The sequence below is a fragment of the Amphiura filiformis genome, chromosome 15 (genome assembly GCF_039555335.1).
Source record: "Amphiura filiformis chromosome 15, Afil_fr2py, whole genome shotgun sequence".
Lineage (NCBI taxonomy): Eukaryota > Metazoa > Echinodermata > Ophiuroidea > Amphilepidida > Amphiuridae > Amphiura > Amphiura filiformis.
In genome coordinates, this window is record NC_092642.1 from 49,189,427 (window position 1) to 49,213,743 (window position 24,317).

The 24,317-nt window shown below is 36.3% G+C and overlaps 1 protein-coding gene across 7 annotated transcripts in view; it reads right to left on the reverse strand.

Annotated features, from left to right (window-relative positions):
- Positions 1–9,831: 9,831 nt before the first annotated feature.
- The window catches only part of LOC140171768 (FERM domain-containing protein 3-like), a 107,891-nt gene continuing 93,405 nt past the window's right edge, over positions 9,832–24,317 (reverse strand). For all 7 annotated transcript variants that reach the window (XM_072195092.1, XM_072195090.1, XM_072195095.1 and 4 more), the window contains 4 exons: positions 21,860–21,931; positions 20,719–20,787; positions 18,082–18,161; positions 9,832–15,940 (listed from right to left, as the gene is read on the reverse strand). In XM_072195092.1, coding sequence (XP_072051193.1) covers positions 15,354–15,940; positions 18,082–18,161; positions 20,719–20,787; positions 21,860–21,931 — 808 coding nt within the window. In that variant the 3' untranslated portion in view covers positions 9,832–15,353. The remainder of the gene's footprint in view (positions 15,941–18,081; positions 18,162–20,718; positions 20,788–21,859; positions 21,932–24,317) is intronic.

Below are 24,317 nucleotides of genomic sequence, written 5' to 3' on the forward strand. Positions count from 1 at the left end.
ATGTGTCATTCTCAAGTTGTAAACTAAATAGTGCCCAGATTTGCACATTTTTATAACCAAATACTTGAAGAGTTGAGGCGTAAAATGTGATATACCATTGCTGCCCTGTGTGATTTTTAAAATCAATATTGTTGTTGATACGTGTTATTTTACTTATTTTTTACCTATATTTCTTTTTTGAATAGATGTGAGCATTTGATACCATATGCACCCTGATCAGTGCCTATTAAAGTGTTACAAATGTATCTCAATACATAAGGCTGAATTAAGCCAAATCGGCATTGAACTCACAATGCATTGTGGGATAGTTTTTGCAGTTTTGGTACACATTGAACTCTGACCTATCAGGAAAATTGTTTTTTGTGTATGCAAAATATTCTTTAAATTGTTTTACTAAAATTTAATAAAAATGAGACAAACATGGGTATCTGACAAATTAATTATTTAAAATATTTGAATGATAACATAAATTACAACAATAAATGGATAATGATCAAAGCAATTTCCCCGATAGGTCAGAGTTCAATGTCCCACAATGCTTTAGGAACAGCAGCGGCACCACTGGGTGGGGGGACATGGGGGAAAATGCCCCCAGTCAGAACTCTTGCCCCCCAGTAAAAACTCAAAATTACAAAAATTGCCACTTTTTTGCAGCAATTTTGTGCAAAATGTGTTGATTTTGCCCCCCCCCCCCATTCACTTTGCCTTTGCCCCCATGACCCCCTGAAAAAAGTCCTGATGCCGCCACTGTTGAGGAATTTGTAATGCCGATGTCGCTTATTAACAAACACAATACATAAACCACAAGGCAGCCATTAGTTATATCATGTTTTACATCTGAACTCTGCTGACACTAAGATCCACAACATGCTCATCTATAAGGGCGCAGTTCTTTAACCCCAATACATTTGTACATTCATTGAATGACCTTTGAAAATGTGGGTACAAAAACTCATATTCTGCAACTTGAGGTCAAATTTTACACTATGATTGTTTAATTGAGGTTATTGAACTATGCCTTTAGGATAAGACCATTGTGGTCCATAGTGAGATGGTAGATAAGATTTGTATGATAAATAATGTATTTCAGAATGAGTACCTTGTTAACTCGTTTTATACTTACACGTTTCTCTCTTTAAATAATATAGTAAATTTTGCCACTTAGATGTGGATAGAAATCTATTTCATACTTTGCATGTATATATTCATATTTTTGCCATTAATTATGCAGCAAATAAAAAAGCTACACTGCTTAAAGCACAACTGTGTTAGCGTTGTTTATTTTATATGAATTGTGAAGAGCTTGGAACGGTCCATGGATTTCCCATGGATTAGCATGTGTTTACTCACGGACCAACCTGGGTAAACAAACAAACAAACAAACAAAGATAGAAGCAACAAGCAAACAAACAAAAAAATACCATATTTGGATCTAATTAGCACCACAGGTGCTTAAAGGAGCAAGAGAAAGACATAGAATGACACAAAATGCAAGACAAAGACATAGAATGACACACACAAAAACAGTGACAAAAAGCCATAGAAAGGTTTAGAATGACACAAAAAGCCCAACAATGACACAAAAAAGCCAGGAAAAGACATAAAATGACATGAAAAGCCAGGGAAAGGTATAGAATGACATAAAAATCCAGTGACAAAAAGACATAGAATGACACACAAAAATCCAGTGACAAAAAGCCATAGAAAGATTTAGAACGACACAAAAAGCCAAGGAATGACACAAAAAAGCCAGGAAAAGACATAAAATGACATGAACAGCCAGGGAAAGGCACAAAATGCAAGAAAAAGACAGAATGACACAAAAATCCAGTGATAAAAAGGCATAGAATGACACAAACAGCCAGGGAATGACATAGAATGACGAGAAGAAAAAACCTGAGAAAGACTTAGAATGACATAAAAAGCAAGGAAAAGACAATGACACAAAAAGCCATAGAAATACACAGGAAGACAGAATGTCACATAAAGCAAGAGAAAGACAGAGCGAATGGGAAAAAACCATAGAAATACATAATTAATGAATGACACCCAAATACATAAAATTGACAAAAAGACATAGAATGACACAAAAAGCGAGTGTAAGACACAGAATGACACAAAAGGCCAGGGAAAGACACAGAAATACATTTAATGACAACAACCCAGAGAAAGACATTGAATGACACAAAAGACACAAAGATATAGCATTACATAAAAAGCCATAGAAAGACACAGAATTACACACAAAAAGACGTAGAATGACAAACGGGAAGATATATAATGACACAAAAAGCCAGGGAAAGACATAGGCCTAGAATGACCCAAAAAGTCAGATGTAGAATAACACACAAAGCCACAGAAAGACACCGAGACATAGAATAACACAAAAAGCCAGGGAAAGACACATAAAATCATAGAATGACACAAAAAGACACATAAAGATGTAGAATGACACAAAAAGTCATAAAAAGATGTAGAATGACACAAAAAGCCAGGGAAAGATACAGAAAGACATAGAATGACACAAAAAAGCATAGAATGACACAAAACAAGAGCGATAACCGCACCATAGCTGAACCATGTGGCTTCGGCAGTACATTGTGGTAGGCCTATACCATTGTCACAGTATGACCCCCTTAATGACCTTAAATGAATTTTAAAATATTTAAAACATGTTAGAATGTCATAAGGATCATTGCATTTAAATTTCAGCTCAATTGAAGCATTTTGGAAAACTTGACCTTTAACCCCTTAATGACCTTAAATGAATTAAAAAATATTTTGTAAATGTTTAGAATGTCATAAGGATCATTGCATTTAAATTTCATTGAAAACCTTGACCTTTTACCCCTTTATGACCTCTTAATGACCTTAAATAAATTTTAAAATGTTTTAAACATGTTTAGAATGCCATAAGGATCATTGCATTTAAATTTAAGCTCAATCGGAGCATTTTCGGTTTAAATGACCTTTTTTGACCCCATGTGACCCCTGGATCACCTCTGACGTTTGAAAATATTTTTATTATATTCTTTATGTTTTCCTCTTTCATATGACACCACTCATGGCGTCATACCTTCGTGGCATTTAGAGATATGTCCATTTCAGACCAAATGGTTAGTCAGTTAGCTAGTAAGCTAGTAACATACACTCATATAGGCTGATACCATTTCATGGTTCAGCAAAAAGAAGAGAAAGACATATAATAACATAAAAAGCCAGGGAAAGACACAGACATTGCACAAAAAGCCAGGGAAAGACATATAATGACACAAAAAGACAGAATGACACAAAGACATAATAACCCCAAAAGCCATAGAAAGCCACAAAAAGACAGACACAGAAAGACACAAAAAGCCCAGGAAAGACACACAAAACTATAGGACGACACAAAAATGGTTAGACATCAGAATTCAGGTAAAGATTATGGTTAGGTTTGGACGTTTGGGGAAATAATAAAAGAGTAAGGTGCAAAGCAAACTCGTGGTGTGGTCTATTATGTACGCCAGTTATTATTTGACGTATGATTCTCACACACTACATGCATGGTAGAGACCAACTCGAGAGCCAACCAGTGCAACCGATATGTGGTGTGGTCTATTATGTACGCCAGTGGTGTATTTGACGTATGATTCTCACACACTACATGCATGGTAGAGACCAAATCGAGAGCCAACCAGTGCAACCGATATGTGGTGTGGTCTATTATGTACGCCAGTGGTGTATTTGACGTATGATTCTCACACACTACATGCATGGTAGAGACCAAATCGAGAGCAAACCAGTGTAACCTCTAGTGTAACCGACATGTGATGTGGTCTATTATGTACGCCAGTGGTGTATATATTTGACGTATAAATCTCACACGCTCATGAATGGTACATTAGGACTAAAGCAAACATTTTTGGGGTAGAGCATAGAAGTCCCAAATATTATAATGAGGTTATAAGGTTAATAATGAGCAATATTCATGTTTTATGCATTAAATATACATAACAAATTAATGCTTTATGGTACTTAAATGTCTTCCCGTGTCTTGTTATGTCATTATGTGTCTTTCTATGGCCTTTTAAGGTCAATCTATGTCCTCATATGGCTTTTTGTGTCAATCTATGTCTTTCTGTGTCTTTCCCTGGCTTTTTGTGTCATTTTATGTCTCTCTGTGTCTTTCTCTAGCTTTTGGTATCATTATATGTATTTCTGTGTCTTTTCCTGGCTTTTCGTGTCATTCTATGTCTTTCCCTGGCTTTTTGTGTCATTATATGTCTCTCTGTGTCTTTCCCTAGCTTTTGGTATCATATAATTATATCTTTATGTGTCTTTTCCTGGCTTTTCGTGTCATTCTATGTCTTTCTGTGTCTTTCCCTGGCTTTTTGTGTCATTTTATGTCTCTCTGTGTCTTTCTATAGCTTTTGGTATCGTTATATGTCTTTCTGTGTTTTTCCCTGGCTTTTTGTGTCATTCTGTCTCTTTCTATAGCTTTTGGTATCGTTATATGTCTTTCTGTGTCTTTCCCTGGCGTTTTGTGTCATTCTATGTCTCTCTGTGTCTTTCTATAGCTTTTGGTATCGTTATATGTCTTTCTGTGTTTTTCCCTGGCTTTTTGTGTCATTCTGTCTCTTTCTATAGCTTTTGGTATCGTTATGTCTTTCTGTGTCTTTCCCTGGCGTTTTGTGTCATTCTATGTCTCTCTGTGTCTTTCTATAGCTTTTGGTATCGTTATATGTCTTTCTGTGTTTTTCCCTGGCTTTTGGTGTCATTCTGTCTCTTTCTATAGCTTTTGGTATCGTTATATGTCTTTCTGTGTCTTTCCCTGGCTTTTTGTGTCATTCTATGTCTCTCTGTGTCTTTCTATAGCTTTTGGTATCGTTATATGTCTTTCTGTGTCTTACTCTGGATATTTGTGCCAATCTATGTCTTTCTGTGTATTTCCCTGGCTTTTTGTGTCATTCTATGTCTTTTTGTGTCATTCTATGTCTTTCTGTGGCATTCTATGTCTTTCTGTGTCTTTCCCTGGCTTTTTGTATCATTCTATGTCTTTCTATGGCTTTAAGTAACAATCAGGGGTGTGTAGATTCAGAATCTGCCTGGAGCCACAGGGGCACTTTTGAGCAAATTGATGTCAAAGGTCACACAAGGGGATTAAATTGACAAACTATTATTCTAGTAAAAGATGAAGCTGACTTCTCAGATAGAGCAAACAATACCTTTTTTGTATTACTTTGTAAAGACAAATAATTTGATACTATTTTTTTTATCTAATTTGGAGCATTTTAAAAATTTGACTGATGTGCATTGTTATTAATACCCTTTGACCTATTTTTTTTTATCTTTCCCACAAGACACAAAGTGCCCTGTGCTTTTATTTTCATTATATATTTTCAAAATCACAAGAATCAATAAAAATCACACAAGAAAAATCACAAATGCAGCATCAATATAAAAATGTTACATCATATAAAAGTCTACTTGACATATATCTCATTAATTATGCATCAGTGATATTTCAGAACTTGAATAAAGCATTTCAAAAATGTAATCACCTTGTGTGACCTTTGACCTCAATATGCTCAAGGGTGCCCACATGGCTCTTGGCAGAATTTAATCCTCTATTACTTGAAGCAAAAAAATTGTGTTAAAGTTTGTTTGGCTTATATAAGGCGGAAATTATTTGGCTTTTGTTACTGCGCGCGTCAATAAAGACCAAACTCACGCTCGCGTAAATTCACATAAGCGTGCGCCAGTCACGCATTACGCAACGCAAAACTAGCGTAAGCATGGCGCCCAACTGTGTGCATGCCATTCTATATTGTGTTATGAGTTTTTTTGCGCCTTATATAAACCGAACAAACTTTAGTATGCAACTTCACGGACATACTGTGTCTTCAATAATCTCTTATCTTCAACTATGAAACTGGTAAAGTCCAGGGGCCCACCTTGCACCCTCATAGTGGGGTCACCTATCAGAATGGAGCTTTGCAAATAATTCACCCCAATTTTTTTGCATGGTGAAATTATTCTAACAATGTTGCTGATTGGTCCAATTGATAATGAAAACTTCTTTTTGACCAATCGGCAGGTAGTTCTCATGGGGTTAACCCATATCTATCACAAAATAAATGATAAAATAAACAACTCAAGATGTTTTGAATACAGAATGATCATTTATTTACCTTTTTGTTGACAGCTGACATGATATTGCACAACATGTTACACATGAAAACACACACAAGTTGCATGATACACTCACAGAAAGACTAATTAACAAATCTCATAATTTCAATGAGTGAATATTATGATCCAAATTTTGATGACTGCAAATAAATCACTATACCACCACATATTAGTGTGTGGTGGGGCCAAAGCATTAAAGAAGGAGAACCAGGACTCGACCGCCATCTTAATACAGGCATGGAGCAAAAACTCGAGGCAATCGTTGTCATGGATGATGGGTGCATTTGAGAGAGGCACTTGATGTGACCTGCAGGCGATACCAAGATGTTTCAGATAAGATGCAGAATTGTCTTTGTTCGTCTCCATGCACCATCGGCAAGGACCCGAATAGCGGTGTAGGGAGTCCAGGTTCTCCTTCTCTAATTCTGTGGTTGGGGCAGTAAAAATTAATGGTCACTTGATGTCAACATGTCGCAGTTTAAGATCTTTTTTGTAGACTTTAAATAAGTATCCATTTGATATCTTATAAATCGAATGTTGAAAACTATTTGCAATAGAATATTTGTACTTGTCTACACCATGTTCCGACGGATTTTTCTTCTTCTCAGTCAACATGGTAAATATGAGATTAGTTAACCCTGAAAGATTTGGGCTATTCCAGTTGAAATCCATATGCCTTCTATGGAAGACATGACCTTAATCTCCCACACAGGGGGTGTGAATTTCAAATGGGATTACCTGAATAGGCACCTCCATTTAAAATCGACACCCCCTGTGTGGGAGATTAAGGTCGTGTCTTCCATAGGGGGTGTATGGATTTCAACTGGAATAGCGCATTTGAAAGGCTGAACACAAATAAATACTAGAGCTGTTTAAGGTGAGTGAGTTACTTTGTGACCATCATACTTCATACAAAGTTGTAGATTCAAAAGAATTGTACTATGGGAAGTGTAGGCCAAACTGCACTTTACTGCTATTGTTTGAATTACAAACAATTGAATTGTAGACTGTGTCCCACAATGCACTTCTCAATACAGGGTTACGATTAATTGCAGTTCATTGCTGCATGTTACTGTAGACTGCATTCTCAAAATGCACACCCATGGCAAACTTACAAAGTACCCTATAGATGAGTTGACCTCATTGTTTATCAACAAAGGCAAGGGACTGGTATATCGATATGCTTGAGTGAACCTCATGCAACTACTACACTGTTCAATAGCCTTATTGTGATGTGGCAAGAGTTTTAAAAACACAAGCCCTGAATAAAATATGATGCCAGGCATTGACGTCAGAAGTCACCTCATCTATAGCACTAGAACCTCAAAAACAGTCAATGGACTGCAACTCCCATGATGCATTGCAAACTTAACTCCCACAATGCATTATGGCCTAAACTTCCCAGAATACACCTGTGGCCACAGTACTTAATGCAACTAAATGAAAACAAAGTCGGCTGCTAAATTTCACAATTTTACATATCAGATCCTAATATACATAAAGGAAGGTTGAATTTATATATATGCATTTCAGTGCTAATTAATTACAAAGGACAACTATTACTAAATATACAACCAATAGGTATGACGGACAGAGAATACACATCATATACATATAACAATAATATAATACAGGATTCAATTTTGAGTGTATTGGTGGTATGTTGTTCATATTAAAGTCATTCCTGTATTTTTTTCTAGAAAGTATCATTTACAGTATGCTTGCTTTGATCCTTCACATAAAAATCTTTCAACATGATTGTCAATTGAAGGTCGACTCATTCTAGAGCCACAAAGGGCCAGTTTCATGAAGCATGGCTAGTGGCCAGGCTTCCTACGCCATCAGATTTAAGCTCAATTAGTCCTCTATACCAGTGCTTACCATTTCACATCGTATATCACCTAGAATGATAAATCAATCAAATGGATCCAATTTCGTAGGGCTAGCCTGCTGGCTTATGAAACCTGACCACTACCCAAGCTTTGTGAAATCAGCCCTAAGGTTCCTTCATTATTTACCTTTCTTTCATATAATATTATACTTATATGTGATGTTTGGCATTTTCTTCTCATCAGAAACATCAAATAGCCAGTGCATAAGGCTGCGATCACATCGAAGTATACTGTATACGGTATTCGCTATACGCTATTCGATCAGGCGAGTATAGGTCAGTTTGCCAATTTTAAAACTGAACCTTGTCTAATTAAATGCTTGTAACTTTACTTCATGAGGTCACATTGCATTCAATGAGGTGTCATAATGTGCAGAATTAGATAATGCATCTATTAAAAAAATTAATTTACCCACATATGGTTTAGTTTTAAAATTAGGACGGTATACGCTGCACTAAAATTGAACGCGTACGATTCCCGCTATATACTATACTATACGCAGGTATACGGCCTTTTCGAATAGTGCCCTCTTATGTGACCCGGTACTATGAAATTACATTGCTCGATTTAAGCTATACGTGTGCACCTGCAAAACGTGCACCGTATACCCGAATAATATGTGATCGCAGCCTAATGCATAATAAACAGTGTGGCATTTGCGTTTCTGAAAATTATGAAATTCATATTTTCACTTAATATAATTTTGGGCTGAGATTTTTTTAAATATGAAAGATGGCAACCAATCATATTGTCATAATCTCATAGCCGCACAATGAATAAGAATTTTGAAATCAGATTTAATTAAAGATGCTTTGCAAGTAAAACTGTTCACTACAATACAGCAAACAAAAACAGAAATTCATATACAACTTTATGTCCAGATTGTAAAATAAACTGGAACTAAAATACAGAAACAACAAACTTTTAGTGAAAATAATACCACATCACATCATGTAAGTAAATAAAATTTTAAAAAGCAAATTTTGTACAAATTTTGAGTTGAATGACATAATTTTGCCTCAATGTTTGTAAGAAACTAACATTAGTTTCAATATAACCAAAAGTTTCAAGACAATTTGTTGTGTGATTTGGCTATATTCGCCAGCGAAGTGTTACATGTAATCTGATTATCACTATGTCAACTGGATCACGGTTTTGAGTTCTGCAGCACAATCAAAATGATCGCAACACAAAGTCTATGGCATGTACTACATACCAATTCCAAAAGGTGTATGATCCAGTTACCAGGGATTTACGTAACTACTTCGCTGGCGAATATTGGTTCACTTCAAGTTTGGTAGTGACGTCAATGATTTTTTGCGATTGCGTCGCAAGCGTGCTGATAAATTGCCCTTGAACGTGTGCATACACATACTCTATATTTGTCTATATCCAATATCTGTATCAGCGCATACATTCACTATACTATTTAAAATCACTTTAAATTCCAGAATCCAATTTATACATACTTCTATGTTTAACATCTGCTGCAGATATATACTATTATTAATTGTATAAAAATCTATTTATACTTGATATACTATTTGTATAGTCTATACAAATAATGGCTACAATGGGTTATTCCAGTTGAAATCCACACTACCCCTGTGGAAAATTTTGGAAATATCTTCCACAGAGGGAGTATGTTTTTCAAATGTAATTGATCAGGGTTAATCATTTTGAAACCCATACTCCCCCTGTATTATGGCTTTACCTATATATTCCACAACTGGAGTGAGTATTTCAAATGGAAGTTACCCAATTATATTCTATTTGAAACTCATACGCCCTCTGTGGAAGACTTTAGCTAAATCTTCCACAGGGGTAGTGTGGATTTTAAATGGAATAGCTATAATTGATGCACCTGTTATTGTTATCACAGTAGTTCAATTACTGTACAAAATATAATTCATTGTTTGTATAAATAGACAAGTGTAGCAGACAACAACTTGCAAATGGCTCATGTAATGTCTACTACAAAGAGTAAAAGTAAAGGAGTTGAACCTGAATTTTTTGTTAGCGATTAGGCCAGACTACACTGTAGAATGTTGATCTTGGAGATCGCCACACCCCATCCACAGCGAGTCTGTTACCATCTGGACCCAATATGGATTATGTGATGTTATGGGAAAAAGCTCTATACTGGCTACATGGATTTTGGCAGTATAAGGGCCACTACAGATTCCGGGTATTTGATGTATAATATTTGATGTAACATATCTACGTTATTTAATCTAGTCCCATTCTATTACCAGTAATGTTTAAGTTCTACCGAATGTTTGATGATGTAAAATCGATAATATGTTACGTATAATATCTGGTACAAATATATTATTGATTTTATGTCATTAAACATTCGTTAGAACTTAAACAATACTGGAAATAGGATGGGAATAGATTAAATAATGTAGATATGTTACATCAAATATTTGACGTCGAATGAAAAGTCTGTAGGGTCACTTAAAGATCTGTGATAATATTAACATCAAGTGATCACAATAGATTACTCATGAGCCATATGCAAGATTTCACTGTAAGCTAAAGCACTTGCATTAATAAATACTGTACATGGCATGGCACCCACTTTCAGGCAGCTATACATTCAGAGCAAGCCGTTAATTTGTTTCATTGTTCTCATAGATTTTGATACCTTAGATAACGAAAAATAAAAAACACGTTTTACAGATGGACATACAAGTAGGGTCGGATGGTCAGGATTTGTTTTGAGCTGGACGTACGATTACCCTAAAATATCTCCAAAAGCTTAACAAATCTGGCACAAATTTGATTATTTTTGCAAACTTATTTTGCAAATGTTCTGAATTTTCTTCAAAAATTTCGGTTAAAATCAATCAATTTTGGCCTCAAAACAGCTGATTTTTTTTACATGATTTTAGCAAAATTAAAAACAGAATTATCCCAAAACACAAAACCTGTGTCGGTCGTACTTGTAAAACAGGGTTTTTTTCTTTTTTCGATCATAGCAAGACAAGTAAATTTCAACTACACAAAGTTTATTTATCTAAAGCAAAATGCCCTTTCAGGTTTATACTTTGTTCAATATTATAGAGGCAGTTTAGTGCGGTATTTTGTTAGAATTGGGAGTGGAAAGTATTGATCCCATTACAAATATGAAACCCACGCCAGCAAGCTGCAAAACTAAATCTTCTAATAATTTTGTCAACATACCAGCCCTCATAACTGAAATCAAACTTCTACCTAAAGACAATGGGTAAATTTATCTAGCAGGTTAACAGTTGAAACTTAGCAACATCATTGAAGGAAATATATTAATGCTATACAAAATATGTGTACACTTGTGTGCAATAAAAATCAGATAATTAAATAGCCAATACATAGAGAATAAATATCAAATTAGGCAAATTTTGGCAGAATAATGTTTTCTTTACTTGTCAAAATGGCATGGAATTCCAGTATCATTATATGATTTAAGAGCTGTTCTGAGAGCAAGACATCCAACAGTGCGTCACTCAAGAACAGGTGGTGTATATATGTTGAGTAAGTTTACCAGTCCAATAACCAATGTGTGTACTGTTTATATAACTCATCCACAGATTCATGCCACTCTATTGTTAGATTGTATCACATGACAATTTATCATGTCTTATATATCAAGGGGTGAGTGACACAAAGACGTAACTCCACTTTGGCCATTCTGAGAAAAATAAGTTTAAAGATAATGGTCCACATTGACTTATGTAGTTAAGTCTATGTTTCACTGGCCATTGATTTCAATGGGGTGCTAAATGGAGTTACTTCTATGTGTTTATTGGAAAGTGCTCCTGTTATTAAAAATTTTGAAATCAAAATCTCATTTTCTCAAAAATTGGAGTTACGTCTTTATGTCACTAACTCCTCAATATCACTATATCATCTATAATGATGGACAAAACCTATTATGAATCACCTGCTTGTCAATCCTAATGGTAGCAATTAGTACCAGATTCAACATGTACCATTCAAACTATTCAGTCATCTCATCTCAGATTCCCTTCTCCCATGACAAACTTAGAAAATACATAAATGAACTAAGGCTCCTGCCCAAATATTTAGCTCAAACAAACTCAGCTTCAGAAAAAAGCTATGGATGAGTCATATACCACAAATATTACCTGGTTACTTTGTGTGATAGTCAAAATATACCATGTCAAATTCAATGATTTATTTTCCATACAGCTCACAAAATGAAACACTTCATCTTTCAATCCAACATGGTTTATTTTAGCTGCCACACATTTAACCCCATGAGAACTACCTGCCTATTGGTCAAAAAGAAGTTTTCATTATCAATTGGACCAATCAGCAACATTGTTAGAATAATTTCACCATGCAAAAAAAATTGGGATGAATTATTTGCAAAGCTCCATTCTGATTGGTGATTAAAGTGAAGATATCACGTAATTGACCAATCAGAGGCAATGTTAGATCGGCAGGTAGTACTCAGGGGGGTTAAACAGTTACCATTTGTCTAACATCACTAGAAATTTCAATTGAATTAGTACAGCTTTCAACAGCTGTATTCGATCCAACTGCGATCGCACAACACGTATTGCAAACTACAACATGAATGCACAACCTTGGATACAATTATTGCAATAATAACCAATCACAAGTGAGTTGCCATGGTTGAATTCACTTCCGCGTTATGCACGCACAGTTGCACACGCTGGTGTCATGAAAAATCGTCACGCTGTGCCAGGCTGTGTTCATTCAATAGACATTTCTAGTATAATTAACAGTTGATAATTAAGTTCTCAGAGTCACGACTCACAGAGAACAATACACTTTGTTCATTGGTAAACTGGTAAAGAAATTGGTACAAGTTTATTTTGTGAGCAAGACATGCATAAACAAGTCACTCTTTTCTGAGATGTCCTGCTTGGCAGGAGATGAATTTGTCACATTGCTAACGTTCTTTGAGACAATAGTGACTATATAATAGTTGTAATCTGAAATGACAAATGTGACCCATCACATCGAAAGGAAAAATAAGGACCCCATAATCAAATTTGAGATTTTGGTAATGTCTGAAAATTGAGAGTTTTCTCTTTGAAATTCTTAGAAATTGGATGTTCGGTTGTGACACTACGCACAAATTTAGAGAAGGTGTTATTATGAGAGTCTACAAAAAACCTGTTTTAGGAAAGTCATGTTTAAAGTTAATGCCTCATTTGCATCACAATCATTTTCCTAGCAACACAACCACTTCGTTTACTAGATTCATTCATAATTTGCTGGCGATATATGAATATTCATTAGTAAATAACTCCATATGTGGAATAAACATGCCATGAATGATACACTGTTACATTTTGGAATTTAACAGGAAATACAGCCCATTTTGATGACTTTGCATGGATTTAAAGATAATTTTGGAAGAAAACCAGAATGGAAAGGAGATTTTACACTTCAATTTTAACATGTTTTTGGTCATTTCTTGTAATGGGTCCTTATGCAGTCGATGAAATAAGCTTCAAAGGTAACGTTTATGCAGAAATCAGAAAATCAACCTTGTATGAGATTTTGACCTTGTCCAGCTTCAATGGCTCATAGCACGTAATATTGAATGTCAACCTTACTGTTCCTTTCGATATGATGGGTCACAAATTTATCAGGCCAGAATTGGATTTTTCTTCACAGAATTTGACAGGTTTCAGAGTTAAGACAATTGCTAGCAAAAGTCACTCATACAACCTTGTTAAACTCTTTATGTGTATTTTATATGACTCACTAAATCATTATTGTATTTATATAGATAATTATTTGAATCATTGAATGTTGCCAATTATTGACAACCAGCTACTGAATATACAAATTATTAGCAGCTCAAAATACAGTTTTCTTATTTTTTTTAGGAAGCAAAATTTCATGTAAGTGTACATATAGCCATGGTTTTGCCATGACAGGCACCACTCAATTGGTAACAATTGGAGCTGCAAACTGTTGAGTCCATTTCAAATCCATGATTCTATATTAAATATTCTGTCAGTCCGAGTGTTGTATAACTTGGCTATTACTCAACCTCCCTCTGACACTGGAGTGACAGATTGCTGCTGTGGTTAATGGTAAAGTTAACACATTTGCAACAGCAGCCTAACCTTTTCATGAAAAAGTTAGAATTTGTAAAATATTGTTCATTTTGATATTCTCTCAATTTCTGTCAGGAAAATGTTAATCCATAATTAATCAAATTGAAAAGAATAAACAAATTCTGTAATTTTCCCATACACTCCATTGCAACCTTTCACTCCATTTGCGGGGAGTAAGAGAGATAGATGGAAAAGCCTGGATGTCGGACTGACAGAATTAAATACTAATCATTCATTACACCATGGTTAGTACACTACACTATTTTGCATAGACCTTTTGCACTGGTTTACCGATCACATAAAAAGAACTAGGTGAATGCCTGTGTCACATGATCCTATGCAGATTGATTGGCGAACGCGGTGCTGATGTGATTCAATTAATCTAGTCAATCAGAACCTGACTTCATGTTTAAGCCGTAAACTGCACTAAATCAGGCAGTGCAACAGGTCTTTGCAAATAGGTGTAATGATTTTTTAGCTCTGAACTTTGTATAATATTATTGGAAACATTTATTAGTTACTATAGAATGAGAAAATGTTGTCATTAATTATTGGTGCACATTCTTTCATCAATAGCTGTAGACAAAGCCCAAGAGCTATCAAGATAAAAAAAGACATGTGCACTTGTGTCAAATTTGAAGAAATACTGTCTTGTTTTGTAATAGGATCAAAAGGTTTCTTTTACCGTCTTCATTAATTAACTTCAAGCACATCAGTGCATCATCTAGCTGATGAAATAAGCAGATCTTAGCTCTTGAAACCCGGGTTGAAACCTCCCATATAGTAAGTGTTTTAATTAGACTTGCAGATCTATAATCAAAATGTGCAGAAGCATTTCGTAAAAGACTGATCATACCAGAGATGCATTTGATATATTAACCCCATAAGAACTACCTGCCGATTGGCCAAAAAGAAGTTTTTTGACTTGACCAATCAGAGGCAATGTTAGATCGGCAGGTAGTGCCCAAGGGGGTAATATATAAGCATTAGGCAAATATATAACTTCAATACGCATTTTTAAAGTTAATGCATGTATTCTTAACTCTCTTTTTTGAAGAGACGAACACCCTCAGTGCAGGGTAACAAGCTCATTCTTGTACCTCATACCATCTGTGATGTATACAACAAATATATACACTCATTTAACAGGTAGCGGACACTGTTTTTGATCCAAGAGTTAGTCAAACTTGTTACTTATCATCTGTAACTGTGCTGAGATAAACTGTTTAGTAGGTTCATAGCAGGTATTAGTGAACTGTTGGTAGCCGCTTACGACCCACGCCCTCGACGGCGCATAGTACGCAGACTCAAAGTTCTGACTGACAGGCGACTGCCGGACAGGCTCAAAGGCCGGTAAACTGGACTCATAGAGGACGATAGAGGTAAGAATGAACAAAATCAATGCTAATAGTATGCTGCATATCATCAGTTTCATAACAACACCCGACCACGATTTCTGTTCCTCTTGTTTTGTTTTCCTGTGTGAGGGCGCTAACATCGCCCCATCCACATGGTTATTATTTGGCAATTTACATTCCGTCATCTCCTGCTCCTGGTATGTGACCGTGACCTCTTCAATCACCTCTCTTTCTTCCCCGTTACATTTATTTCTCTCGTTCATAGCGTCCACCATATCCTCGGAATCTAAGAGTGCTTGATTGGAGCCGGTCGTGCTCTCTGAAGGCGCTTTTTCAAATGTTAACGGCAGTTCTTCAATCTTCTCTGGCGTGGACGGCAATGACTGGTCTGACAGCTGAAATCCAACTGAGAAGAAAGAATGATAACATAATGAGTTTCATAAATTAGTATTTCTCAAATGAAAAATTCTTTTAATCTTTATCTCTAATCTTAACCCTATCTGCTGGGCTTTAAAAAAAATTTGTAGTTATTAAAATTGTTTGTAAGTGGCTGTGTAGCAGCAAAAACAAGACAAACATGTACATGAAAAAATTATTACATCAGCCAGCAATGCTGTTTACCATTACATCACAATCCCGTAACAGAGATGGAGATTGACAATAATATGAATCAAATTCTGGACTCACCAACGATTTTCAAGTTACGTTGTGACCCGTATGCCAGATCTTCATCAGACTGCGCAGAGACTTGACTGATGGTTTGGTCATGTGATGGTAATCGGTGAGGAAGTAGTTTCACTGTGGGGTCCCAAGAAACGGACTACTTCCTCGCCGATTACCATCACTTGACCAAACCATCAGTCAAGTCTCTGCGCAGTCTGTGAACGAGTCGCAACGTAACTAGAAAATCATTGGTGAGTCCAGAATTTGATTCATATTATTGTCTTTTTTCTACTACTGGATGACTCAAAACATTCATAACCTTGTAAGGAATGGAGATCATTAGCTAGCTCTAAATTCAAAAGAAATTTTGCCCCGTCATTGACTTCACCTGGACAAATGAGAAACGTAATTGACAAGGCGGTTCACAAACCACTGGATCCCCTCCTGTTGTAACCACTAGGCCTCCTGCCATATAATTGAAGACCGAATTAAAAAGACTAGTTTGCGTATGACTTCCTGTCAACCAGACCAAAAATGCCGTACTATGCAGGTCAACAAGCAATCACGCCGCGCCTTTGCACTGACGTCAGACGCAAACTAGTCTTTTTAATTCGGTCTTCAATTATAGCAGTTGCAATAAAGTCAGTTAGTCTAGCAATTTAACCCTATTTGACCTTTGACCCATGACCCACCTCCAAACTCAACCACTGCCTACTTTTTACAGGGCAAGCTAGTTTATTGAAGTACATTACAATCATGTACAAATCTGAATTTTGAAAAAAACACCATTGAATGCTATTCTTACATTATTGCGGCCGTGTGTCCTGAACTCGCCACCCTTAGCGTTACATGACAAATATTATGAATTTTTACACCAACCGGGTTTCTAATTAGATTATCTCGACAATCATCAACCCTAAACTAGCAAAAGTATACATTTTTGGAAAGCTGAAGGCATAAGCTATTCAAATATATACATTTCAACTCATTATACAGGGTGACCTACAAGTTATACAGGGTGGAATAAAAAAGATTTGATAAAAAATGGGTCACTCAATGCATTGTTTATTACCAACTTACAGTAATAAACTGGAAGTAAACAACATTCATTTGGTTAGAGGATATGGAGAGCCAACTGACTTTGGAAGAAACCAAAATCAAAGCTGTTTGGTAATCTCGGAATATAGGGTGTCCCAAAGTATGTTAGATTTTTTTACAATTCAACATATTTTGAACCTAAACATTTTCCCCCTAACCCATACAGAAAAAATATGTCCATATTCAGATTCCTTGTCAAATTTCCCTTCAGAAAATCTATACTTTGACTATGGTAGGATAAGTAATTAAAATTTTACAGTAACTTTTAGATTTTGAAGACATCTGCATTACTTACTACAGTGTTTAATATGACAACGGGTAGTTTTGTATGGAAAAGTTTGTATTTTCTAGACTAAACCAATCATAAATTATTAAAAACAATTAGTAGAATTGTTTAGCTGTAAGGCCATGAGTGTTTTAGATGCTAAATAGAGTCCAAATCCAATTTACAGCCTTTACAGAAGCAGATTACGCACTAAAATACCAATCCCATAGAGTTTGTGTGTACCACATCCCCCACCACCACATCCCCCACCACCGCCACCCTGCCCATTCTGAATTCTATGAAGCACAGTGTCAGTATTAAAAAAGTTCAATTATTTCTTTTTACAGGGTTGAAAGTGCATTTTATTTAGCAATAAAATGAGACCACAAGCATGACAATACCTTCTTGCTTGATAGAGATATCATCATTTGTTTTGAGTCGACTTTGGCAAAATGTAACGTCGCCACCTTTTTTTGTTGGCGAGCTCAAGACACACGACCTTGCTATAATTGAGTACTTACCATCCTCAAGACTATCGCTAGGTGGGCTGTTTGCATCCTTACATGATCTCACCCTCCTGGGTCGTATCAGAGGTGGACTCCTGTCACAAAGATATAATACAATATATTAAGGCCCATGAAATCATTACTAGACCAAATCCACTCAAATCCTTCTGTGTCTTTAAGGTGGTACTGCACCTCCTAATAAATTTTGTGACTAATTTTTGCATTTTTCTCAAAAATTAATAACACACTGGTAACAAAAGTTATGTATATTATAGGGGCAAGGAAATCAATTACTACACTGAAATTTCAGTGATACAAGACAAGTGGTTCATTATATATGTTAAGAAATGAGGTACATTCTAGTGGTACCTCTTTTCTTATCATAAATAACATACCGCTTGTCTTGAGTCACTGAAATTCCAGTGCAGTAACTGGATTCCTTGTCTCTATAGTATACATAAGTTTTGTTACCAGTGTGTTATTATTTTTTTTTGAGAAAAATGCAAAAATAGTCACAAATTTATCAAGGGGTGTAGTACCACCTTAAGGTCCATGAAATCATTACAAGACCAAATCCACTCAAATCTTTCTGTGTCTTTAAAAACAAAACAAAATTATAGCATGACCTTGTGTGTGCTTTACCCATCATAGTTTTTTCATTACTTTTTTTTTTGCAACCTCCCACTCATTTATTCATGCAAAAGGTAAACGGTCATCACCATTTCTAACTCATTTATTCATGCAAAAGGAAATGGCCATCACTGTATTTTCTTAAATCTAAATTCATAATGCAAAAGCGTGTTTATTTAGTGTGTAAGTGTAGGAAGAAAACTTACTTTAAAATGAGCAAAAATTTTGAAATTGGTGTGGCATAAGAAATTAATTTGACAATAAATGTGATCAAGCACAAACACAGCAGCTGTCAAAATAGAAAATACCAAGGATTTTTAATAAACTTGCCACATACAATCAATAATCTACATCCAACATCAATGTGTGAGTTGTCATTTTAAAGCAAAAAAAGGAGACCTTTAACTTTGATCATTTTGAATACTGCCATTCTTAGATGCTATATCAATGGGTCACATTATATCTCTTATTGCACAGTAATCACGCCTCTCACTAACTTTACAATGGTTGGTATTAAAAGAAGAAAAAAATGTTGTATTTCAAGTAGATATTTTACAAACAACTTTAATACATTTGCAGGGTAATGAGGGTATTGTGGAAATGCTTAGGTTACCTATAACGTAACAAGCGCAGACTTGCTATTCCTGGCCTATGTGATGTATTGATGTACTGGCTATGATGTCAGCAATGACATCATAGCAACACAATTCTCACTATCGGAGTATTTGTTATTGTGTGGTTTCAAAGGTCAACTTATAATGTCAATCAATTTAGCAACATGTGCAGAGTTTAGTGCCATTAGACTTGTAGCATTTGTAGCATATATGCACCTGCTAACCTATTTCGTACTTTATTGAAACACTTGTAGATATTTATTTTCTAAGCTGTCTCATTTGTAGCAAAGTATTGTATCAACCAAGTGTTTTTCCATTTTGAGCATAAGTGCTTTTAATTTGAAACACAAAAGCAAATAATGTATGTGATTGCATTTGAATTTGGGTTAAAGCTAGTGAATACCGTAAAAACTCGATAGTTAAGATATGTCCTTACTATCGGGCACTTTTGAAAACATGAAATTGTACCAAAGTCCGGCGCTTTACCAACTGAGCTAATGGGGTTGAGACACAAATTTGCAGGTTTACTTGTTTGTATATAACTATGTGTATATTCGAAGATTTGTTCAAAACCCTTTACACTTTTGTGGATGGGGCACTTCATGTTTGCATGTTTTAAAAGCACTCGATAGTAAGCACATATGCTAACTATCAAGTTTTTACGGTAGTATACACAAAAAGTATGTGGTGCATAAAAGTGTCCACAGAAAATGTTGAAAAAATTAATTGAATTATGAGCACAAAATAGTAATTAACTCATTAATATGTATAAATATGTAATATTATTGTGATACAAACCTAAACAGCACCATATTATGCTTTAAGTAAAAAAAGGTTTGTCTCAAAGCTTGTGAAGATTTTGAAATCAATTGTGGAATGCATTTTTGTCCCTTTTTTTCAAAAATGCTTGAGATGCTCGGAATTTCCCAAACATTTTTACACATAATGAAATATTTTCACTAATTTAAAGTGTTAATCACACAATTCTACCAACAAATGCTTTTAAAACAAATTCTACCCTGAACAGGTGACTCCATTTGAAATCTACATCCTCCTGTGTGGGAGTTTATGGTCATGTCTTCCACAGAGGGTGTATGGACTTCAACTGGAATAGACAATAGAGGACGTCAGCGTGACGTCATATGCCGCCATCTTGTGGGTACAGGCTGCGATGGTTGTTCGATCTCCATGTGTGAACAGAAAAATCACTGTGGTGATGCGTGATAACAGCTGCGTGGCAAGTTGCGCCCTGCGTGTAGTGTCCGACGCAGAATCCGGCCTATCATTTGTACCCACAAGATGCAGGATACAACAATGAGTTATTCATAAATGAATTTTACAAAAATTTACAACACATGTGTCATAAATATAGTGAATATTAAACTAACTGGGTGACATTTGACCTTACCTTGCAAACGGTGGTTCCTCTCTCGAAAGTGACTGACTAGTTTCTAGAGCCTCCTTTTGAGTTCGGCCACTGCAAGGGAAAAAACACATACTTCTTGTTTTAAATGTATTTAGACTTATACTTAGTAGAAAATGTTACAGTCACAGAAAGGATTCCATCACCTTCAATTCACCCATTGCATGGTTTCGCTATATATGCAAGGAGATCCTCGATCTGGCAGCATACATGGATGGGAATTGAACCAGTCATATTCCTTTCATGTCAAGTTATCCGTTTGAGGCTTTTCTTGCATATGGTGGAACCGTGCAATGGGCGGATACCTTTAAACATTGCCATGATTTCCTTTTAACTTCAACAAAACATAATTTTAGTAAAAGAAGTGCAATATGAAGCATGTCTAACAACATGAGGTTCTTGCAAGAACTGAAATCTTATCAATTTGTTTTTTACAAACAAGTCGTTTCACCACGAGATTGGTTGTGACATAAGTGTGTGTTTCGCTGGTGACATAAGTGTCTTTCCCTGGTGACCTAAGTGGGGCGCTCTGCTCCAGCTGCGTACACCCTAGACATTCCACAATTGCCCATCGCAGCCAGGATCAGCTCCCTGAGTTGTGTATGGGCTACAACAAGACAATTAGCAGTAAGTTCCTTTGCCAGCGGAATTTTAAGTTTTCAACGAGAGCGTATTGAAGCACTGCCAGGGTTCGAACCCGTAACCACTGGCACCACAGTTGGACGCCTTATCAATTAAGCTAACTAGACTGCTTGACTTGCTTATTTATACCAGTTTCATTGTTCATAGCTAAACCAATATTGGGTCAGAAAGGGGCTATTCCATTAAAAATCCACACTACCCCTGTGGAAGATTTTGGAAATATCTTCCACAGGGGGAGTATGAATTTCAAATGGAATAACCACATTAGGCAGCTCCATTTGAATTCCATACACCCTATGAGAAAGATTCAACCTGAATCTTCAACTGAGGGAGGGCGAGTTTCAAAGGTTCATTCCATTTGAAATTCATATTCCCCCTGTGGAATGTATTTCCAAAATCGTCCAACAGGGGTAGTGTGGATTTTAAATGGGAAAGCCAAATTATTCCAGCCAGCATATTAACAGTGAACCATTTGGTAGCTTACCTGAATCTGAACTTACTCCCTCTGAAGAACCCACCAGAGCTGTGAATGGACACATCACTACCTCTTCTGAACCTACCCAAGGTTAGAAAACACATACAGGATTATTAGAACCACATAGAATTGGTTTTGATTATGTCAAACCATGCTTCCTATAGCGCTTTTTGTCTACAACAGACTATGATGTCAAAGCTATTTCATGCACGCAGCTGTAAGGCCACATTGAACAAGTGCATGTATGTATATGACCCAAACCATAGTGAAAGCTTGCAATCTGACGCAGCATGTAACCAAGCAACATGTTGGTTGAGATTAGGTCCTTCAGGATTTTGTCCCAAACCAGTTCTAACCCGATATCAATGGATTGGAAGGGCTTGGTAATTACCGGTTATTAATGGACTAGAAGAGATCGGAATTGATCGTATTTTGAAATCGTAAATTACCTCACAATGAAGCTTGACATTATTTTACGAACAAGAATATCCTGAAAAAGGGCCTAATCCCAACCAACATTCTGCATGGTTACAAGCGCACAATGAAATTTGCTCTGACATCATTGACTGCACTTGACAGTAAGCACTATTGGGCTATTCCAGTTGAAATCCATACACCCCCTAAGGAAGACATGACCTTAATCTCCCACACAGGGGGTGTAGATGTCAAATGGAGTCACCCATTCCGGTAACCCCATTTGAAGTTCACACTCCCTGTGTGGAAGATTTAGGACATGTCTTCCATAGAAGGTGTATGGATTTCAACCGGAATAGCCCAATTCAGTGAGTGAAAAAGACAGAAAGTGATGTGTTAAAGATAGATGCTGTTAATGTAATGACTAGCAGAGAGTGACTAGATGTAATAAACTAGATATGTGACTCATCAACGATGATCCAGGTGTAAAGTTGCAATTTTTAATTTTTAGATTTTTGAATTAACTACAATGCACAAAAAAGCTATCAAATGGTGTACCACATTATGGTAATTGCTTGGTAAATTTTCACTCAAATAATCAATAATCCTCTGGTAATCCTTTGTTTCCTACTGAATTTTGTTGAGCTTATTGAGCCATATCTCTGACTAATCCCTGGCGACTTTACACCTGGTTTGTGGTGGATGGTCACATATAGATGATAATGAAACAAACAGTGCTATGGTTATGTTGCTGCTGTCAGCCACAAAGACCAACAATGAAAATGAACATTCGTTAAATGTATGAAGTGAAGTTCAGTGAATGTTTTCCTTTTGTGTTGCAAAAGTAAAGAAAAATGGTATTTCTACCAATATAATAAACATTAGTCAAACTCGGCAAAACAGTGGCATGATCGACAGGAATTACATAAATAAACATGATTTTTTTACCAGATTCGCCGTCGCAAAGAATAAAGGAGACAAGTAGAAAAATGATCCCACCTGAGAATCGAACCCAGGACCTCAGATTTACGAAACCTATGCCTTAACCACTCGGCCACAGGAGCTTCATGATTAGGCTGGTTGAAATTCGAATCTATAAGCGGTCACCTTAAACCTGAAGTCCTGGGTTCGATTCCCAGACGGGATCACTTTTTCTACTTGTCTTTATTTGTGACGGCGAACCTGGTAAAAAAAAATCATGTTTATTTATTAGTCAAACTATAAGAACGGAAGATGATTAAATGCACGACAATCTTTGAACTCACATTCCACTACTGTATGTTACTTGCTTGAAACAAATTGAGCAAATCTCTATTAAAAATAACATGATGCTATGAAGAACCACAACCGCTCAAGAGAAGAGCGTGGCCTAGCGGTTAAGGCATAGGACTGTGAACCCAAGGGTCAAGGGTTCGAATCCCAGGTCCGGCTCTTTGTGTCCTTGAGCAAGACACTTTACTCTACTTGCTTGGTGCTTCGGAGGGCACTTTAAGCTGTCGGTCCCGTGTACATGCATATTTTCTCACATTAATGTAGTGTGCACGTTAAAGAATGTCACAGGCTATTCGAAAAGAGCAGGGGATCATCCCGGTCATGTTGACTGTACTTCAAAATACACTCATCTACTCTAGGTTCCAGAGTAAAAAATAAGTACAGCTTGTCTGTACGCAGTGCGACAATACTCATACATATGAGGGAGGCACTTATAAGGAAGAAGAACACAATTCTCAGGAACTAAACTTTGCAAACAATGTTATAGCACTGGCATATGGCAATGAATATGGATTATCACCCCAAAATTGAGCAATTTCTATTTTGTTCCCTAACTATAACATAATAATGATTTTGACACAACTATATTTTGGCCACCCCAAATCTTAATGGCCAACCCCAGTTCATTTCACACTGCTGGTCTGCTACACAGTGATGTATCGTTCGAGTCCGAGTCCGACTCGAGTCCACTTTTGTTGGACTCGGACTTGGCTCGGACTCGGACACCAAAAGACTCGGCTCGGCTCGGACTCGGACACAAGGACTCGGACTCGAAGCCGAG